Source organism: Trachypithecus francoisi, unplaced genomic scaffold, assembly GCF_009764315.1.
Source record: "Trachypithecus francoisi isolate TF-2019V2 unplaced genomic scaffold, Tfra_2.0 Lachesis_group13, whole genome shotgun sequence".
In the NCBI taxonomy this organism is placed as follows: domain Eukaryota; kingdom Metazoa; phylum Chordata; class Mammalia; order Primates; family Cercopithecidae; genus Trachypithecus; species Trachypithecus francoisi.
Genome location: NW_022681458.1, coordinates 71,069,172 through 71,090,126, shown reverse-complemented (window position 1 = coordinate 71,090,126; position 20,955 = coordinate 71,069,172). Strand labels below are relative to the sequence as shown.

The window sequence follows — 20,955 nt, the reverse complement described above, 5'->3', positions numbered from 1 at the left end:
CTGTTATACCTCAAATCATCAGGCATTAGTTCGATTCTCATAAGGAGCGAGCAACCTAGATCCCTCGCATGTGCAGTTCACAACAGGGTCCGTGCTCCTCTGAGAATCTAATGCCATGGATGACCTGACAGGAGGTGGAGCTCAGGTGGGAATGCTCACTGGCCTGCTGCTCACCTCCCGCTGCACGTCTGGTTCCTCACAGGCCAGCGACTAGTATGGGTCTGCAGCCCTGGTGTTGCAGACCCCTGATTTAACCAATTGATAATTTAAACAAAAGGACGATAAAGAGACAGAAGAAGAGCATGGTTAAGAGGAGAAAATGATTCAAATTCACCCAAAATTTCAAAACCAAGTAAAGTATTAAAAATAGGAGCAAACAAGGACTTTCTACTTCCAGTAATGGTGATCAGGTCATCAAACCAATCTCTGGCTGAAGAAACTTGAAAAGTTGAACTAAGTTTAAAAAAAGAAAAGTCTGCTTCTAGAGATCAGGCAGTAAAGAAATGGGGCCAGAATTCACCAAGTTCCCAGAGGTGAGTCTGGTATACCGTTTCTTCTCCCCTACAGGCATCTGCTGATTTAAGCAGTGACTGCGAGGCTGGGAAGCTAAGCAAAACATCTGACAGCCTCACTGGGCTAGCCAGACAAAAATGAGACTGAGCCTCCCCCAAACTCTGGGTTGGAATCTCAACCTCAGAGCAAAAGAAATACAATCAAAGCCCAGCTTCAAATAATCTCAATCCTTAAAAGTGAATTAAGAGAAGCAGATTTATAGAGCCCCTATATTTCTGTCAAAATTAGATGTAAATTTTATGTCATAGAAGACTACCATTATTCTAAGCCTCAAATTACTTCTATAGTTTTTCACATCAAATGTCTCATACATAATAAAAAACAATCAGAAATCCAAGAAAATAACACAAATAAAATGCAAATGAAACATGGAACAAGACCCAAAGGGATCTAGATAATTAAGTTATCAGACACAGACTGTCAAATAAGTATGCTGAGTAGCAAGACTGAGAACTTTAGCAGAAAACCTGAAACTAAAGAGAATAAAACTGAAATTCTAGAACTAAAAAGTAAAATAAACTAAATTAAAGAACTCAGTGTATGAGTCTGATGGCATATTAGACACAGCCTAAGAGAAACAATGAACTGGAAGATTGGTCAGAAAAATATTATCTTTAAAAATGCACACAGGAATAAAAAGATGAAACATACAAAAAAGGATGTAAGAAACATAGGGCAAATTTAAGAATGTCTAATACATGTATAACTGGAGTACCAGGAGGAAAAAAGATGACAAGACAGGAGCACTATCTGAAGTGATATAGTCTGAGAATTTTCCAAAACTGATGAACACGAACACGCTCGTCAGTCCTGTACAACAGAACTTTCTATTCTACTGATAGAATGATGCAACAGAACTTTCTATTCTATTGATAGAACGATGGAAACCTTCTCCATCTGCCAATACAGTAACTAACAGAAACATTTGGCTACTGAGAACTTAAAATGTGAGGAATTTAATTTATAACTTTTTAAATGTTAATTGGTATCAATAGTTACGTGCAGCTAGTGGCTGGCACTGGGCAGTGCAGTCCTAAGTCACAGATATAAGAAGTCCTACAAACACCAAGCTGAACAAGTAAAAGACACCTAGACATATCACAGTAAAACTGCTGAAAACTAAAAATAAACACCCCCACTGCAACAAAAACAAAAAGTGACCAGAGATCTACAAGCTAGAGTACAGTCAAAGGAGCAACAATAAGACTGAGAGTTGATTTCTCAACAGAAACTCTGGAAACCAGGTCTCAAGGGCACTGTGCATAGCTGCAACATGACAAATGAAAACAACTGCCAACCAAGACTTCTATACCAAGCTCCCTCCCCACAAAAAATCCCTTCAAGAATAAAAAATGAAAAAAAAAGGTATTATCAGATAAGCAAAAAAGAATTCCTCAACAGATAGGCCCAAACAGAGAGAGAAAAAAAAAAGAGGGAATATTTTCAGAGAGAGAAAATCAACCCAGCTAGAAGCCTGGAAATGCACTGAAGATTGAAGGAAAAAAACTGAGTATATAAACAAATTTAAAGGTATAATTACTGAATAAAACACTAATGATAATATCTTCTGGGGAGTTAAAATATCAGAGAACTATCTGGCAATAGTATATAATTCTGGAGAGGGAAATGTACAATTAATGTTTTCTAACGTTGCTGCACTGACCAGAAAGAGAAAAAAGTGCTAACTTATATCACACTTTAACACAGAAAGGAAGCATATTGTAATCTCTAGGATAAACATTAAAAACAGATTTAAAAAAAGATGGTCTAACTATTAAGCCAAGTTGGGGAGTGCGGGGGTATTTGGAACAAAAAATAATAATAATCCCAAAAGCAGCAGAAAAGAATAACAGAAAGTTCAAACAAGATAAATAGAAATCATTTATTAGGAGTATCAATTTAAACCTAAATATATCAGCAAGAATATTAAATGTAAATGTACTAAATGTTTCAATTAAAGAACAAACATGGTCAAACTAGTTTTTTTTAACTAATATATGCAACTTACAAGATATGGCTAAAATTCGAAAGCTGAAAGAATGAAAAAAGCTGTATCATGCAAACACCAAATGAAAGTGTATCTGTCTTAACACTAACTACAAATACTACAAGGTAAAATGTAATACTGAGATAAAGAGGAACACAATAAGAATGATGTCCAAAATTGCTGCTTTCATCATCTTAGTGCCTGTAATTTTCTGTGGCTTTAGAACTGATCACATGTATAAGACATGGTTACACCATTTACATGTCAAGCACTAGATTTGGATTAGCAGTGTTTATACATTATATTGGTATGCAGTCATTCCTTTTTTTTTGAGATGGAGTCTCATTCTGTCACCCAGACGGGAGTGCAGTGGCGCAATCTTGGCTCACTGCAACATCCACTCCCCAGGTTCAAGCGATTCTCCTGCCTCAGTTTCCCGAGTAGCTGGGATTTCAGGCGCGTGCCACCACATCCAGCTAATTTTTGTAGTTTTACTTGAGACGCGGTTTCACCGTGTTAGCCTGGATGGTCTCGATCTCCTGACCTCGTGATCCACCCACCTCAGCCTCCCAAAGTGCTGAGATTACAGGCATGAGCCACTGCGCCCAGCAGCAGTTGTATACTTTAAAGCACTATATTGCAAATTTTAAAAGGGGCCTATACTGTGATTTTTGTGTGTTCTTACTAGTACCAAGGAGAGAGAGTGCTTTATGTGCACTAGGTGCCTAATAATGTGTGTTTACCAGTGGGAATATAGGCAGTGTGGTATAGGGATTAGGAGTGTGGACTTGGGTTGGCATCCTTTCTTCAAACACTTCTCATCTGTGTGACTTTGGGCATGTTGTTTGTCATTGTTGCTCTTGGTGGTGAATTTTTTCTTTTGAGAGAAAGGCGAGACAAAAAACAAGCTAATATTATGGAGTCATTGAAAAGTAACTTTTAGGCTATGTTTGGTCATTTGTACATGTTCCCATATTGCACAGTTTTCCTAATTATCTTTTAAGTGAATGTATACAAGGCTGGGCGCAGTGGCTCACACCTGGAATCCCAGTACTTTGGGAGGCCGAGAAGGGTAGATTACCTGAGGTCAGGCATTCAAGACCAGTCTGGCCAACATGGTGAAACCCCGTCTTACCAAAAATACAAAAATTAGCCAGGCGTGGTGGTGCATAGTAGTCCCAGGTACTCAGGAGGCTGAGGTGTGAGAATCGTATGAACCCTGGAGGCAGAGGTTGCAGTGAGCCAAGATCGTGCCACTATACTCCAGCCTGGGTAACAGGGCAAGACTCTGTCTTAAAAAAAAAAAAAAAAAAATATATATATATATATATATAAAATATATAAAATGTTTAGTTGATATACATACCAAAACTTAATCACAGTTGTTGGTCTCATTTCTTCTCACTATATAATACTGTGGTAAAGATTATGCACATGGTCATTTTTCATCCTTTGAATTGCTTTTTTTTTTTTTTTTTTACATTTCTAAGATTTGCCTTACTGGGAGTAAATAAATTATATTTCTCTCCAGCCTGGACAACAGAGAAAGAGCCTGTCTCTAAAAAAAAAGGTGGGGAGGGTCAGGGGGCGGGCAGGGAGAAGCAGAAGCAGGAGAAGAAATGAAAAAATCCATAGTGAGTTGTTAAAGTGCCATGCATTTCTCATTTAATTTCACAACCTTGTGACATAGTTACTATTACTATCCCACCCTATCAAAAATAAAATCTACAGATAAGGCATTGAGAGGTTAAGTAACTTAGCATAATTAAGTGGCAAAACCCTTGAAACTATTATGTTATACTAACTTGTTATGCAATAATGTATTTTACACATGCTACCAACATCCAAAAAGTATAATGCTGCCAACTAGGTCAGAGAAGTAGGAGACACCGGGAGGAAAAATAAAGGAGGGGCAGGAGCTTGCAAAGCGGTACCATTTATTAGCCTTTTGGTTTTGTTGTTTAAAACTATACGACAGACTGGGCACAATGGCTAATGCCTGTAATCCCAACACTTAGAAAGGCAGAGGCAGGAGGACTGGTTGAGCCCAGGGGTTCAAGACCAGCCTGGGCAACACAGGGAGACCATGTCTCTACAAAAAGTTAAAAAATCAGCAGGATGTGGTGGCACGCACCTGTAGTCCCAGCTACTTGGGAGGCTGAGATGAAGGGCTGTGCTTGAGGACAGGAGTTGGAGGCTGCAGTGAGCCGTGATCATGTCACTGCGCTCCAGCCTGGGAAGCAGAGTGAGACCTTGTCTCAAAAAAAAAGAAAAAGAAAAAGAAAGAAAGGAAAGAAAGGAAATTAAGGAAGGAAGGAAGGAAGGAAGAAGGAAGGAAGGAAGGAAACTGCATAATAAAAATTTTTAAATAATGAGAATGAAAAACATCCAGAGAAAATAGGACACATTTGATAAACTGCATTAGACATTTGCTCAGTGTCAAGTTTGCAACCCCTTGATTAAGTGCAAGGCATGTGTTTATATTTAAGCCCAGTACAGTATTTCTAACATGAGCTGAACCCTACCTGGTTCAAAAGTACATGCTCATCTCATGCATGCTGTTGGTATATGAGCTAAGCACATGTATCCTTCAAAAAAAATAATCTGGCAACATTTATCAAAAGCCCTAAAATAGTTTTATACTCTGCTCTGGTAATCCCATCACTGAAAATCTAGTATTTAAAAAAAGAGGCTTTTACTGAGTTACTATATCATTATCTATGATAGTCATAAAATTAAAATTAAAAAGACATAACCTAAATGATTCACTATAGTTGTTTTTTGCTCACCATCATCCCTTCCTCAGGAAAACTACACCTCATCCAATTCACGTCATCTCAAGGAGACTGTCAATTATGGCTTTCTGTGGGTTCCTCAGCTGACCCTAACCACAGCCACCAAAGTGGCTGCCCTTGCTGTAGCTCATCTCCCAGGTTCCAATGATTGGTTAAGGAACTGATAATCAGAATTGATTATCAACAACCCAGAACTGACACATGTGGACATCAGGAAAGAGAAGCTGTCTTTCAAGTGTGGTTGCTAAGTTAAAGGTATATGTCTGGGGCTCCAGAAGCAAGAGGCTAGAAAAACCCAAAAAGGAGACAAAGAAACCCAGTGACATTACTTGCAACCTTGGATCTATCTATTTCCAAAGCCATTCCATCATTCTCCACATACAATTCCTACTAACAATTCCTACAATTCTTTAACTTAACAAAGTTGTGTTAAGTTGTTATCACGTGTAACCAAAAGATTCATGACTAACATCCTACCTAAAGAAGAACAGTTAACCAATTATAGTGCATCCATTCAAGGAAATAACACTGACAGAATAGTGTAACTGTTAAGAACATGCACTCAGCCCAGTCTGAATCCTGGCTCTGCTAAATATTCTCTGTCTGTGCCTAGGTACATTATTTTTTGGTTTTTGTTTTTTTTTTTTTTAAGGCAAGGTCTCCCTTTGCTGCCCTGGCTGGAGTGTAGTGGCGTAATCATGGCTCACTGCAACCTCAACCTCCTGGGCTCAGGCAATCCACCTCAGCTTCCCAACTAGCTGCGACTACAGGCGTGCACCACAACACCCGACTAATTTTTTGTATATTTTGTAGAAACAGGGTTTCACCATGTTGTCCAGGCTGGTCTCGAACTCCTGTGTTCAAGCCATCTGCCCACCTCAGCCTCCTTAAATGATGGGATTACTGGCATGAGCCACTGTGCCTGGCCCTTGGGTACATTACTTAACTTCTCTATGCCTCGATTTTCTCATCTGTAAGGTAGGGATACTAACAGGACTTCATATGATTGTTAAGAGAAGCAAATGAGTGCCCAGAGAGTGTCCAGCATTAATAAATATGTGTATCTTTAAGTAAATGAAATAAGTATCAGAGTAGTATACAAAGTCGAGCTAAACCATATACTTACACAGATGTTTAAAAGAAATCTGCAGGAAAAGGGAAAATTTGTATTTTTTATGAGGCAAATATACAGTATCAAAAAAGGAAAAAATTAAAACATGTCTCTGGTCTCAGGAGACAGGATGAATATGATTAGCCTCACACAAACCCCTCTGACCTTCCCCAGAGGAACTACATTCATCCTCAGATAGGAAGCACTTACCTAGTGTCCAGTGGGGAATCATGAAGTCACACAAGGTATCATATTAACAGCAGAATTTAAACCTAATTAACTTCCACCAGCTAATTAGTTTTCAAGGAAAGGCACAAATTTATGAGTATAACCAATTATTAACAATCCATAGAAATGAAAAGGAAAAAATATTTTAAGTCATCCCCCAAAAACACTTATATTTGGCTAATGAATCTATGTAGAATATAATCACTTTTATTTAAATACAGGTAAAATCGCCTTCTTGAAATTCACTAAATTTCAGACCTAATGACGAAGCCACATTGGGAAAATTTAATTCAAGTTTGACAACCTACCACCTGGATCTGCTCTGTTCCGCATATCTTTCCACTCCATGACTAATGAATTCCTATCAATCCACTCAAATCCTGCCTCTCAATTAGGTTTGCTACATAATACATGCTACCAAAGGTTTTGTTGTTGTTGTTGTTGTTGTTGTTAGCAATAAAAGAACTAAAACTAAGTATTTTGTAAAATACTTTTTTACAGATTAACTAGACTGCACATCAAGTCTCTTTCCCCTGCCCATATTGAATACTATTAAGAGAGTCAAAGATCTGCCGCTAAAACATTCTAATTTAAAGCCTTGTCCATCAGGTTATAAAGCCTCCACAATAAAAAGACTGCTCACAATAAACAGACTCCACAATAAATAGACAGTGGGAAATTTTTTGTTCAAATTCTAATATTTACTTGTTATGGCTCCAGTGGGCTTATGAGACCAAAATATTAAGATAAATGGAATCACAAATCAGATTACCTAACATGGAAATAAAATTTTTCATTGATGTATCTCTAACATTTTCCATGAATGGACAAAACTTATCTTAAAAAAAGGAAATGTAAGATTTGCACAGCTGGTACAGCTTTCTAAATTGGGTTGTTTGGTTGGGGTTTTTGTATTTTTTAAAAAATCTTATCTTCACACGTGTATAAAAACTCATGCAAAAAAAGTTAACAAAAGTTTAGAGGTAAACTGAATAAGCCTGGAAGACTGATCAGTAAGTTAAAATTTGCTTAGAAAAACTACTAAAATCCTAAAAGCCAAATTTTCGTATTTTAGGCAATATATCCCAGTGATTAAAATACACCAACTTGGCTTAAATTCCCATTATGTACTACTCTAGGTCACACTGGTAAGTCACTTTAGTTCTCAGTGCTTCAGTTTTTTCATCCGAAAATGGGAACAACAACTGTATATATCTCAGAGTTATGAAATACAAGAATTAACGTGTGAACACAATAAACTTTACCTATTACTGTTACTGTTATCCATATCACCGTCTAAAATATAATCCACTTTTATTTAGAATTACTAAAATAAGCATCTTCCTGGGTCTGAAATACGTGCATACAATACATAGAGAGATGATGTATGTGAAACAGTCCTTCAACAAAACTTTTAGTTGAGTGCCAACTCTGTAGAGGATGTCCCACTGTGCACTGAAAATATGGAAATGAACAAAATAGTCTCTGAATTCAAGACCTTTCTGTCTAGTAGACAACATAAATAAAACTATAATAGAAGTAGCATGATGCAGATGCTACGGAAACAGACAATCCTATGAGACACTAAACAACACAGGCACTTAACTAGGAGCAAACACAGGGGTCTCAGATGAAATAAACTCCAGAAATATTTTCTGAGGAACAATCACCTACTTATTTCACTTCCGGGTATCACATTGTTTGTTTATGCAATTTATATCGTTAATATATTAATAAGTGTTTTCAAAAAAACAGGACTACCTATCACACTACTTACCATGCTCATAAATGTAAACACCCTTTGGTAATAATAAAGATATTTTCTTTTTTCTTTTTTTTTTTTTTTTTGAGACGGGGGTCACTGTGTTGCCCAGGCTGGAGTGCCGTGGCATGATCATAGCTCAATGCATCACTGCCGTCTTGAACTCCTGGGATCAAGGGATCCTCCCACCTCAGCCTCCCCAGTAGGTAGGACTACAGACATATGCCACCATACCCAGGTAATTTTTTTTGAGATGGGGTCAGGCTGGTCTCAAACTCCTGGGCTCAAGCAATCCTCCTGCCTTGGTCTCCCAAAGCTGGGATTACAGGCCTGAGACACAGCACCTGGCCTGATGATATTCTCTTAAAAAAACAAAATATAGGCTGGGCGCGGTGGCTCAAGCCTGTAATCCCAGCACTTTGGGAGGCCGAGACGGGTGGATCACGAGGTCAGGAGATCGAGACCATCCTGGCTAACACGGTGAAACCCCGTCTCTACTAAAAAATACAAAAAACTAGCCGGGCGAGGTGGCGGGCGCCTGTAGTCCCAGCTACTCGGGAGGCTGAGGCAGGAGAATGGTGTAAACCCAGGAGGCGGAGCTTGCAGTGAGCTGATATCCGGCCACTGCACTCCAGCCTGGGCTACACAGCAAGACTCTGTCTCAAAAAAACAAAAAAAACAAAAAAAAACAAAATATAGCCTTGCATAGGTTATACCGCCTCTTCAAGAAACATTTCCTTCACCAATAAATAAAAGTTACAAACTTTCCCCTACTAAATTATATTAGGACTAATGTCACAGGAATGACAATATTTTTGAGCTGAAAGAGGCTTTTGAGAGCCTCTAATCCAATGCTCTCATTTTACAGATGAAAAGAGGCTGTGAAGTATAATGGAAAAAAAAACCAACCTGAAAGTCAGAAAACTGAATTTTGGGCCCAACTGTCTTACAGCAAAAGCCTGTGCAAATTATCTGTTTCCTCATCTGTAAAATGAGAGGTTTGTACTAGATTGCTTCCAAGATCTATTTCAGCTCTGTAACTCATGGTTTATGGAACTGAAGCAGAGATAAGCAACTTGCCCAAGGTCACACAGCTAGTTAATAGCAAAGACAACCCTCAGATTCCAACTACAATCACTTTCTCCCCTATACCATACTGCTTCTCCTACTTCGTAACATTATTCCTGTAATTTATTCTAAGATTCTTGAAAATCATTAATAAGCATGAAGGAGTTCATGAAACTAAATGAATGATTTCTACAGCTCTTCTAGAGAAAATGAGCTTTAAATCCAAATGCAACAAGTACATGAGGTCTCAAGCTGGGTATTATTACTTACTACACTTATTAATATTAAATTGACCTCAAGAAAGTTGTCAGAATTTATGCTTAAATTCTCATCATCTAAAAATCCAACTCACAGAAGAGATTATGTGCCATGCAAAATTAAAATATGAATTGCTGTAAGGAAGGATAAATATTATAGGTATAATTCTAGGAATAAGATGGGAATTTAAATTCTTCATTTATGTTCTAGTTATATTTAACATGCATTTTTAAATTCAAAAGAAATCAATTTAAACACTTTTCTTTCTTCTTTCCTCTTTTCAGACTCTCTAGGTTTAAAAACGTTAGAATAGCTTAAGCATATTACTTCTGAAATCATGTAAACAATTACAAATAAAAGACTATATAAACTATGCTCATAGTTTCTCTTACAAAACTGAAAATCAGCCCCCATAGTATTCTAAAATTCTGTGCTGAAATATATTGCAACTCTACTAAATTGTATCATAAACAGCATTTGGTTCTCTAAAATGTCTGAAGCTTATTATATTTCACAGGGAATTTAGCAAGATTTCATGAAGACTGATCTTGCTGACACCAGAAAATACAGGAAAATCCTCGGAGGAAAAGCACAATAAAAATGCAAAATAGTAATAAAGTCAACAATAGTTTCATACTACGGACTTGAAAGAACATTCAAAAACGTTAATGAATATATAAGTATAGCTTAACTATATTCAGGGATTTTTAAAGAATCATAGAATGTTTACATTTTTGAATTGGATGAAGCCTTAAGTCACTAATCCAATAGCACTCATCATAAGAATCTACAGAATTTATCTCCACCTCCCCAAAAAACATGTCCCTGTAGTACACTTTAAATTCTCAAAACTAACTACTACTTTCCATTGTTGTTAGTTGCGAGTTCCATTGTAGCTCCACTGTTCCACTGTTTCAAGTCTAGTCATACAGTTCTTACATTCTTGTAAAAAAATTAGACTGATCTCCATCTATGTCCTCCTAATTTTCACCAATTGGTCTGCCTTCTAAAGCAGGAGAATGGATCTATTCTCCCTCCTACTTATTAAAATTAACAGGTTTTTACATCCTATTTACTGAAATCCAGGTTTCTTAAATACCTGGAGACAGCTATCATGTCTCCCACCCGTTAGTCTCTTCTGTAAATATATGTTCCTAGACTTCCTGTAGATCCTAGAGACATTTCTGGAATACAATGCACTTTCACATTGTAAGTAACTTTAAAAAAAAAAAACCTGCCACTTGTTGAATTTTGATGTAATGCCAAAGAATACTCACTCCTTCCTTTTCCAACCATGTATCTACATGAAGCTGGATTCTCTTCACATATCTCAACCAAAACATCACAACAGAAGGCAGACACAAAACCCAGCTGTCTTCTCCTCGTAAGCCAGAAATCAAGGTGATTTGCAAAAATACAAAACACCACCACTGGTCTAGTTTCCTTGGTTTTAGAACATATTTATTCTTCATAAAAAATTCTATTTACAACACACTTTATTTTTAAATTAAATATATTTGAAATTGTGATTTAATTTCTAAAATGGCAAATATTAGTAGACATAGCCACATAAACCTAAATCTCCTTGGGGTCCTCAATAATTGTTCAGCGAGTAAAGAGGCTCTGAGGTCAAAAGGCGAAAGCATAGTCTATTTCGCATAAGATTTTCAAACTTCCATTCTGGTTTCTCTCTTTTCTCTCTCCTCTAATGTGTAAATGTACCATTGTAAAGGAGACATCTGTCACGTATCTATTCATGAGCTAGAATCCTTAAACATATAACCCTGTCTTCCTCCAGCTAGCGATTTCAAAAAATTAAAGGTCTACAGGGCCATCTGGTACACCTTCGTTTTTAACATCTCATTACTAAATCATCTGAAGTCAAATACTTTAATTCTTCTAAGGAATGCAGTCTTTAAATATGGAAACAGAGCAAGTTTACAGTTTAATCGTACTATCATGCCATCTTTTTTTGAGAGAGTGTCTCACTCTGTCACCCAGGCTGAAATGCAATGACACTATCTAGGCTCACCACAGCCTTCACCTCCCAGGCTCAAGCAATCCTCCCAACTCAGCCTCCCGAACCATGCCCAGCTAATTTTTCTATTTTTTGTAGAGACAGGGTTTCACCATGTTGTCCAGGCTAGTCTTGAACTCCTAAACTCAAGCAATCCACCCACCTAGGCCACCCAAAGTGCTGGGATTACAGGCTTGAGCCACCACTCCCGGCCCATACCATCCTTTTGGCCAAGTTTTCACTATTTACAAAAAAAAAATCAAATTATTTATACTTGGCAGGAGCAGGAAAGAAAATGCAAGTGTTCTGTATAAGCAATCCTTTGATTCTCAGCAATAACACATTCAAAAGTACCCATGTACTGCTGATACGCAAAAAAACCCAACTACTTATCTAGCCATTATGACACTAGGTTCCTAGGCTTCAACAAAGCAAAACTGGGCTTTACTTGAAAACCTTTTTAACTCCTCACTCCCTTAATCACAGGATTATAGAAGACAAAATGGGATGGAGATTATAGATTTAAAAGATTCAACAGAAAATCTAGAGCTACATCGCTGAACACCTCAAACAGAACCACAAGATTGGTAAGGGAAAAAGCTTTGGGACCCAGGGAAAAGAAATCTACACTTTATTTATCATATAATTTCCTAAATTCTAATAGATTCCCAAATCTTAAAGAGCTGTATTGTATTTGTAATAAAACTATATGAATATGATAACGGTAATAAGGTAAAAAGAGAGAAAGAAAACCACAACATACAGCATCAAAAATAATCGGATTACAATATTAGATTTTTGGTTTCAAACGTCAAAACTTCAAAATAAGTAACTTTTACAGATGCTTATGGCATATCTTTAAATGTAACCCATTTTCAAAGTTAAATTTGCCTAAAAGGAGTTCATCACATAGAATATTTATGTAAGTTCATATACATGTTCATCTCTTTGAAGTTTCAATTCTTCTATTACTCTATGTTAAACTGGCTCAATTTTTCAAGAAACAAAGTTAGTTCTCTTCTTGACACATACAATACATTCAAGTTCCATTAATATCAATGGTTCTTACTAGCAGTAACTGGCCGTCAAAAAGCTTTCTAAAACTTCATCAATTTATATAATGTAGTAACATGTATACCTGAAAAAGGTGCTAAACACTTGTTAAAATAAAAACTGAGATTTCGCTCAATAGAAAACATCTCCATTTTGATACTCAGGGCTTCATATTCCTGTGAGTGTTAGTGAAATCTGAGAACACATCGCCAAACTTCAAAATGAATATAACCCTAGAGAGGATTAATAGTTTTAACTTGCATGCTGGTTGGTCAAAAAGAAATATCCCTCTGTAGCTATACAGGTACTTACTTGGCAGGAAGTGTAACTTTCACAAAAGCCTGTCCTATGATATCATGAATCAACAGAAACTCACTACTTTAGGTTACATAAAAACCCACTGCAATCTAAACTGCCGGAAAAAATTATGGTTATTTGGAAGCTCAAGCTAAACGATTCCAACCCCTCCAAATTTTCAAACATCAGGAAAAGTGCAGAATGTTTTTAAGTTGAAGTAACCTCAGAAACTCACAATCTAGATGTTTTGTCTCCCAAATTCCCAATACTGATAACAGATGTCAACAGATAAACAATTCAATACTATGTCCTCAGTATCCAGTTCACGGCCTGGCTCACAGTAATGGCTCAATAAATATTCGAGATATGAATGAATGAACGAATGAATGATGATATAGTCTTAAATAAGAAACAATAAAATGGTCTTTTTAAACCCACAACACTAACACAAAACATCTTAATGAAACTACAAACAAAAGTAAAAGCATGCTAAAAACACCAACTTCTCTATAAAATACATTTTAAACCGTTCATTTAGAAATTTTCAAGTGCAAAAGAATCACCAGATATATTAAATTTTTAGTCATTTAATACTTTTACATTCTAATAATGAAAGCTCAGCGTTGGGATAAGATGAAAGGGAGAAACGTCAGTCAATGTATTCCGCCTGTTTAATGGATCCCATAAATCAAAGCTTTCCGTGAATTTTCTGGAGCATATTCATGCCAATCTTTAAGCCTATTGTCACTTTCACACATGCTCACAGGAACAAAATGACAAAGAATGCTATGCCTGAACCACTGGATTCAGGACACAAAACACTTGATTAACAATTGCCAAGGCTCTGGATAATCGACAGATATTTTCAAAATAAAGTACTCCCACCGATTCCTACATAAATCGAAGCTCTTGATTTCTTTAAAACATTCACTAGACTGCTGAACTTCCAGACGTTTGAAAATATGCCTACAATCTCCTCGTGTGCGACAACTGGGAGTGAACAACCCGTTTACCAATTGCGGATGAACATCGCTAAGCGTTTTCCAGACAAAAGAGCGTTAAAAGACATTCCATGCACATTTATTCATCACCCATAAATGTGTTTTCTCCCAAATTTCATTTTATGTCGTATCCTTAAAGTTAAATACAGCAAGTTGAAATTTTAGTCAAAAGCACGCCGGTGCCTTACAAGCTGTCTAACTGCTACATCTGGTGGCAGCACACTTGCTTGCAAGAAGCCAGAAAACTTAGAAAACAATTGTAACCGATCTAGTGCGTGTTTGCAATAACCTTTACGCAGATATTTCCCACAAAACCCACGACCCTGTCAGAGAAGAACAGTAGCCTACTTGCAGCAGAGAATATAACGCACAAACACGCAGGAGGCAACGGCGAAGGAGAGAAAGTTGCAACCATCTGGAGGGGCGGTTTTAAAACCCTGCCCACGAGTCAGTCTGTCGTTTAAATTGCTCTAGGGGGCCACACAGGGGATCAAAGTCTGCCTAGATAATTTCAGCGTCTCTCCCCAAATGAGAGACCCTGCAAGCGAGGGGCATCCTCCAGGTCCGGGGCAGCAAAGCTCGCAGAGCGGGGACCGCCTCTATGGGAGGAGTGCGCGGGGGAAGGGGAGGGGGCTCGAGGACGAAGGCTCCAGCGGGAGGGAAAACCCACCAGAGACCGGAGGCCAGGAGGTTAAGAGTACTGAGTGTGCTGGCAAATGGAGCAGAAAGGGGCTCGCGTCCGGGGGGAGGCTTCCCACCCTCGCAGAACTGGCTCCCAGGAACCCCAGGCGAGTCTGTGCGCCTCGCCCCGTCCCCACCAGCGCGCACCCCCTCATCCGTCTCCTCCACCACCCGTGAACCACCACCCACAGCCAGGGCAATACCTCCCCAGAGCCGGGGAGCCGGGCGGCCTCGCGTCCACCTCGTCACCATCCCCCACCCCGGGGTCTGGCGGAGGAGCCCCGGGGGGTCACGGGGGTCCGCGGCAGGGGAGGGGAGGCCCGCGAGCGGGCGCGGGCGCGGCAGTGCTTACCTTCCCTGGGCCTCCCGGATGGCGGCGTGTGATTCAGCAGGGACCTGGCCGCCGCCGCCGAGCCCGGGGTTGGAGACGTGGAGAGCTGGGACCAAGATGGCGGCCCCTCCAAACTTCCACTGCTACTTTGGACACTCATCAAGCTACTTTCTGGGAACCCGACTCCCCCCCTGCGACGGCAGCGGCGGCAACGGCACCGGCACCCGCCTCCGTCATGGCGGGGGCCGCGCTAAGGGCGAGCTAGAGAGCGAGGGCTGGGAGGGGAGAGTCAAGGGGATGGGGGAGGAAACCGAGAAGAGGGGAGGTGGGGAGGAAAGAGGTGAGGGAAGGAGAGGGGACAGGGAGGAGGGAAAGGGGGAGAAGCTAGGGAGCGGGCGGGCGCGCCGGACAAGAGGCGGAGGGAAGGAGCGCGGCGGCGGAGGCGTCGAGGGGGTGCCCTGGGGCCGGGGTCGGAGCGCGGGCGGAGCGCGGGCTGCGCCGGCCGAGGAGACTTCCGCGGGCGGAACCTGCCGGCACCTCTGCAGTGCGTCGGCCCCCGGCGTCGCCCGGCAGGCGGCGGCGGGCGGTGGGTGGCGGCTGAGGCGGCGGGGTAACCTCTGCATCAGTTACAGGCGGCGGCGGCGTCACGCGCCGCCTGTGCAAACACTATCGCGAGGCTCCTGCGCCTCCGGTAGCGGCAGCGGCGGCCGCGGGAGCAGGCTTGGGGGAGGGACCTGCCAGGGACTGGGGGGGGGGGTTGGGGGCATGGGGAGGGAGCGAGCGCGCGAGGGAAGAGACGAAAGCGTGGGGGCGACCCTGCCGCACCCGCGGATCGCCGCGCGGCGCGGGAGCCCAGGGTTGCCGGACTCGCGTGCGCGGGGGCAGCGTCCCCGCGCCGGCCGGAGGGAGGCGCGCCCCCGCCGCGCCACTCGGGCTCGGGCGCTGCTGCCACCTGACTCCCCCTCGATTCCCGCGGAAGCGCGCCTGGCTCCTGACCCACACCCAACCCGGGGAGAAATGCTGCTGCTCTTGCTCAGCGGCCGCTTCTCGGGAGTTCAATGTGATCGTTTCTCAAAATGGAACTGAAAAGTTGAAAGTTCCTTCTTTCTTGCCCCTCTGTACTATGCAGAAAAACATATGTGCGCCTCCCCGTCTGCAGAATGAGAATAATGACCGAATAAAACAGCTCTGAAATGGGTAGTGGGAGAGTTGGGAAATAAAACTTTCTCGTGTTTTCTAAAAAAGAGTGAAGGAATCTTTAATGAAGAAATTGAAAATTACCGGTTTCGTAGACTGAATGGTATAGCAATTCTTTGTTTTAAAACAGTTAAGTGGAAAACCTAAATGAAAAATGTGATTACTGAATTCACATATTTAGGAAAACTATACAGCGTTCATCTTGTAGAAGGTATGGTTTCTAGAAATTTCTAATTTGTTTCTAGTGTCTCCGCTGAGTCCAGACTACAAAAATCCCAAAACAAATGACAGCATTTGCTAAAATTTATAGATACAGTGTAGCTTTCTACAGACCCACACAAGTACACTCACACCGGGGATTGGGCTTCTTGTACATAAAAGAGCAGTCTAGTTCAGGAAAACTACAACAAGGTTATTTCTCTCTTTAAAAAAACCAAATTGAATAGAGCACTAAAAAGATTATAACATAGCCCTACTGCACAGACATGAGGAAATGGCATGATTACCAGGGGGACAAAAATGTCGTTTCTATTTTTTATTTTTATGACTTTGCATTTCTCATAGTAATGTTTTGTTCAGATAAACTATCATACTGGAAAAGAACTTTGATTGTCAGTTATCTCCAAAAGTAATTGTAGTTGCCTTGTGCTTTAGATACTTCAGTGAGTTTTTAGTCTTGTCTGCTTTTCAAACTTAAGAGGGACATCTCACAACTTTATTGAGGTATGATTGACAAAATAAACTGCACATATTTAAAGTGTACAATTTCAGGCCAGGCGCGATGGCTCACACCAGTAACCCCAGCACTTTGAGAGGCTGAGGCGGGCGGATCACGAGGTCAGGAATTTGAGAACAGCCTGGCCAATATGGTGAAATCCCACCTCTACTAAAAATAAAAAATTAGCCGGGTGTGGTGGCACATGCCTGTAGTCCCAGCTACTGGGGAGGCTGAGGTGGGAGAATAGCTTGAACCTGGGAGGCGGAGGTTGCAGTGAGCCAAGATCGCGCCATTGCACTCCAGCCTGGACGACAGAGCGAGACTCCTAGACTCTGTCTCAAAATAAATAAAAATAAAGTGTACAATTTGATAAGTTTTGATGTATATACATCCCTGAAACCACTTCTACAAGGAAAGTGGTGAATGTATCTATCACCCTCCAAAGTTTCCTCTATCCCTTTGTGGTTCCTCCTCCACTCTACTTCCATTCTCTCTAACCACAGATCATCTTTCTGTCATATGGGTAGCTTTACATTTCATAGAATTTTAGATAAATGTTGGCCATACAGTCAATATGTACTCTTGTCTGCTTTTTTTTTTTTTTTTTTTTTTTTGAGACAGAGTCTCACTCTGTTTTGCCCAGGCTGGAGTACCATCTTGGCTTACTGCAGCCTCTTGCCTCCCGGGTTCAAATGATTCTCCTGCCTCAACCTCCTGAGTAGCTGGAATTACAGGCATGTGCCACTACACCCAGCTAATTGTGTATTTTTAGTAGAGACAGGGTTTCACCATGTTGGCCAGGCTGGCCTCGATCACCTGACCTCAGGCGATCCGCCCACTTTGGCCTCCCAAAGTGCTGGGATTACAGGCATGAGCCACTGTGCCCGGCCTTGTCTGACTTCTTTCACTCAACATCATTATTTTGAGAGATTCGTCCACATTGTTGCATTATCAATAGTTTCTATTTTTAAGTATCATTCCACTGAATGAGTATACCACACTTGTTTATCCATTAAACTATTGATGGACATTTGCATTGTTTTCACTTTTTGGCTATTATGAATAATGCTGCTAAGAACATTCATGTACAAGTCTTTCTGTGGACATAGATTTTCCTTTCCCTTGGATACATACCCAAGATCTTGCCATACGATTTTTATACCTGAGTACATGCACTGTAAGAGGAACAGAGTTTCTGTAATGACATGTTGATAAATGTATGCTCTTTCTGTATTTTTAAGAGTAGGCTTAGTCAGCAGATTGCGGTGAAAAGAATATGGGACAGGAAGGAAGTTAAGAGACCTGAGTATTAGTCTCAGCATGTAACTTGATTCAATTTCTTCATCTACAAGAAAGAGGTTAGAGTCACTGAGTGATTTTTTAAAGCTCCTACCTGAGACTATACAGAGCTCAGTTCCTCTCAAAAATGGTAAATAAAGCCCAACCAAAAAGGTTTGATGATGGTAGGTTATCTCTCCCAACCTTCTCCAGAGCTTCAAGCTTTTCAGTTGCCCTTATACCAATTCATATTACTTTTTTTTTTTTTCAGTTGTCACCCAGGCTGGAGTGCAGTGGTGCAATCTCGGCTTACTGCAACCTCTGCTTCCCAGATTCAAGCAAGTCTCATACCTCAGCCTCTTCAGTAGCTGAAACTGCAGGTGCCCGTCACAATGCCTGGCTAATTTTTTGTATTTTAGTGGAGAGGGGGTTTCACCATGTTGCCTAGGGTGGTCTCAAACTCCTGAGCTCAGGCAGTACACCCACCTTGGCCTCTTAAAGTGCTAGGGTTACAGGCATGAGCCACCACATCCGGCCTAACTCATGTTACATTTAATGCAGATTGGCTACGTTTATTTTTAATGATAACTAGACGATTACAGCATATACATGATCAAGTTACTTTCATTATATTTTTGTTGTGAATACTTCCTTAAAAGGACAATTAAATGTTTGATTCCTGTCTTCATGTAGTTTTTGATAAGACAGTACTCACCAACCTTAAAAATAAAGGCCCCTACTGGCAATAGGGAGTTACTTAAACAAACTGCGGCTTAGCCTGAAAATGGAATGTCATGCCATTATTTAAAATCATGTCTTCAAAGAATACCAAAGAAGATAACATTTTCACACTATAGTAAGTGAAAAAATGGATATGATCTGGATTTATTCCTAAATATGCATCAAAAACAACTGGAAGTACTCAGGAGGCCAAGGTGGGAGGATCACTTGAACACAAGAGTTCAAGACTAGCCTGGGCAACATGATGAGACCCCATCTCTTCAAAAAAAAGAAAAACTGGAAGGATGTGCCCCCAAAAGTTAATAATAACTAGCATTGGGCTTTGAGATTACATAGTTATTATTTCTTCATGTATGCTTTTCCAAATTTTGTAAAACAAATCATGTATTTCTTTTTACATTCAGAAAAAGTTCAGTAAATACTTTTGAAGTAATTGAAGCATAAAGAAGGCCTCTGGACATAAGTTGTGCAAATACATAATTTTATAAAATGATTATGTCAAATAAATGAAAACTTTTAAATGGCAAGTAGAGGCTTCTCCACACCTTGACATTTGCTAGTATATGGGCATTCAAAAAATGTCTGATAAAAAAATAGATCAAGGCTGGGAATGGTGTCTCACACCTGTAATCCCAGCACTTTGAGAGGCTGAGGCAGGAGGATCACTTGAGCCTAGGAGTTGAAGACCAGCCTGGGCAACAGAGTAAGATCCCATCTCTATTTTAAAGAAAGAAAAAGATTAGATGGTTAGAGTGATAGATTACACAATAGGAAAAAATATACAAAAGTCAGAAGAGTCCAGATTCAGACAGAAAGAGACACCTGCCACTCTGTAGGGAAGAAGAAATCTCAAGAGCAAGAAGAGATCATTGGAAGCTTTCTGGCAATCTTCCATGGAAGAATATTCCCAGAGGGAAAGCCCGCTTGAGAACACAAAAATGAACTGAGCAAGTAAAGGGTAGTAAACCTGCCTAGAAAGAATCAGGAAGAGACTGGAGAGAACGTTCTGAGTGCTCCATGGGGACAGGGCCTTAAGCCTCTAGTACAGACCAAGGGCTCTGTCAGTATTGTGGAATTAATGAATGATGATGATCAATGAGCTGGGATTCAGGTGAAAGGGCAATGCAGGAGAAGACTTCAATGTTGACTAGAGGATTATAGCATATACATGATCAAGTTACTTTACTTATATTTTTGTTGTGAATACTTCCTTAGAAGGACAATTAAATGTTTGATTCCTGTCTTCACATAGTCTCCTAATGGAAGGTCAGATGCAAAAGTGGAAGGTTTGAGCCCCGATCTGTAGGATGATCATAATTTACAACGATGTTTAGTAGACTCTTTACTATTTCTATACTATAGTAAAAATATTTACAAAGCATCCAATATTATAGACATACTAAAATGCATTTTATACTCTTAACATTTGATTACTTCTAAATTCAAGGAAAAGATTAATGTCTGAGCCACCTAAGCCCCTTTCCCACAAACCAACAAGAAATGAGCCCAGAGGCCAGGCATGGTGCCTCATGCCTGTAATCCCAGCATTTTGGGAGGCCGAAGTGGGCGGATCACAAGGTCAGGAGTTCGAGACCAGCCTGACCAACATGGTGAAGCCCCGTCTCTACTAAAAATAGAAAAATTAGCCAGGCATGGTGGCGCATGCCTGTAATCCCAGCTACTCAGGAAGCTGAGGCAGGAGAATTGCTTGAACCCGGGAGGCAGAGGTTGCAGTGAGCCGAGATTGTACCCTTGCACTCCAGCCCGGGCAACAGAGGGAGACCCCGTCTCAAAAAAAAAAAGAAAAGAAATGGCCCAGAGACTGGATGAGGTATCCTTTCTGAGTAGTCCTATACAGT

The 20,955-nt window shown here is 40.4% G+C and overlaps 1 protein-coding gene across 1 annotated transcript in view; it reads right to left on the bottom strand.

Annotated features, from left to right (window-relative positions):
- Positions 1 to 15,471, bottom strand: part of TLK1 (tousled like kinase 1) — a 163,805-nt gene extending 148,334 nt beyond the window's left edge. The window contains exon 1 of the mRNA XM_033231161.1: positions 15,184 to 15,471. Within this exon, the coding sequence (XP_033087052.1) occupies positions 15,184 to 15,322 (139 nt within the window). The 5' untranslated portion in view covers positions 15,323 to 15,471. The remainder of the gene's footprint in view (positions 1 to 15,183) is intronic.
- Positions 15,472 to 20,955: the final 5,484 nt, after the last annotated feature.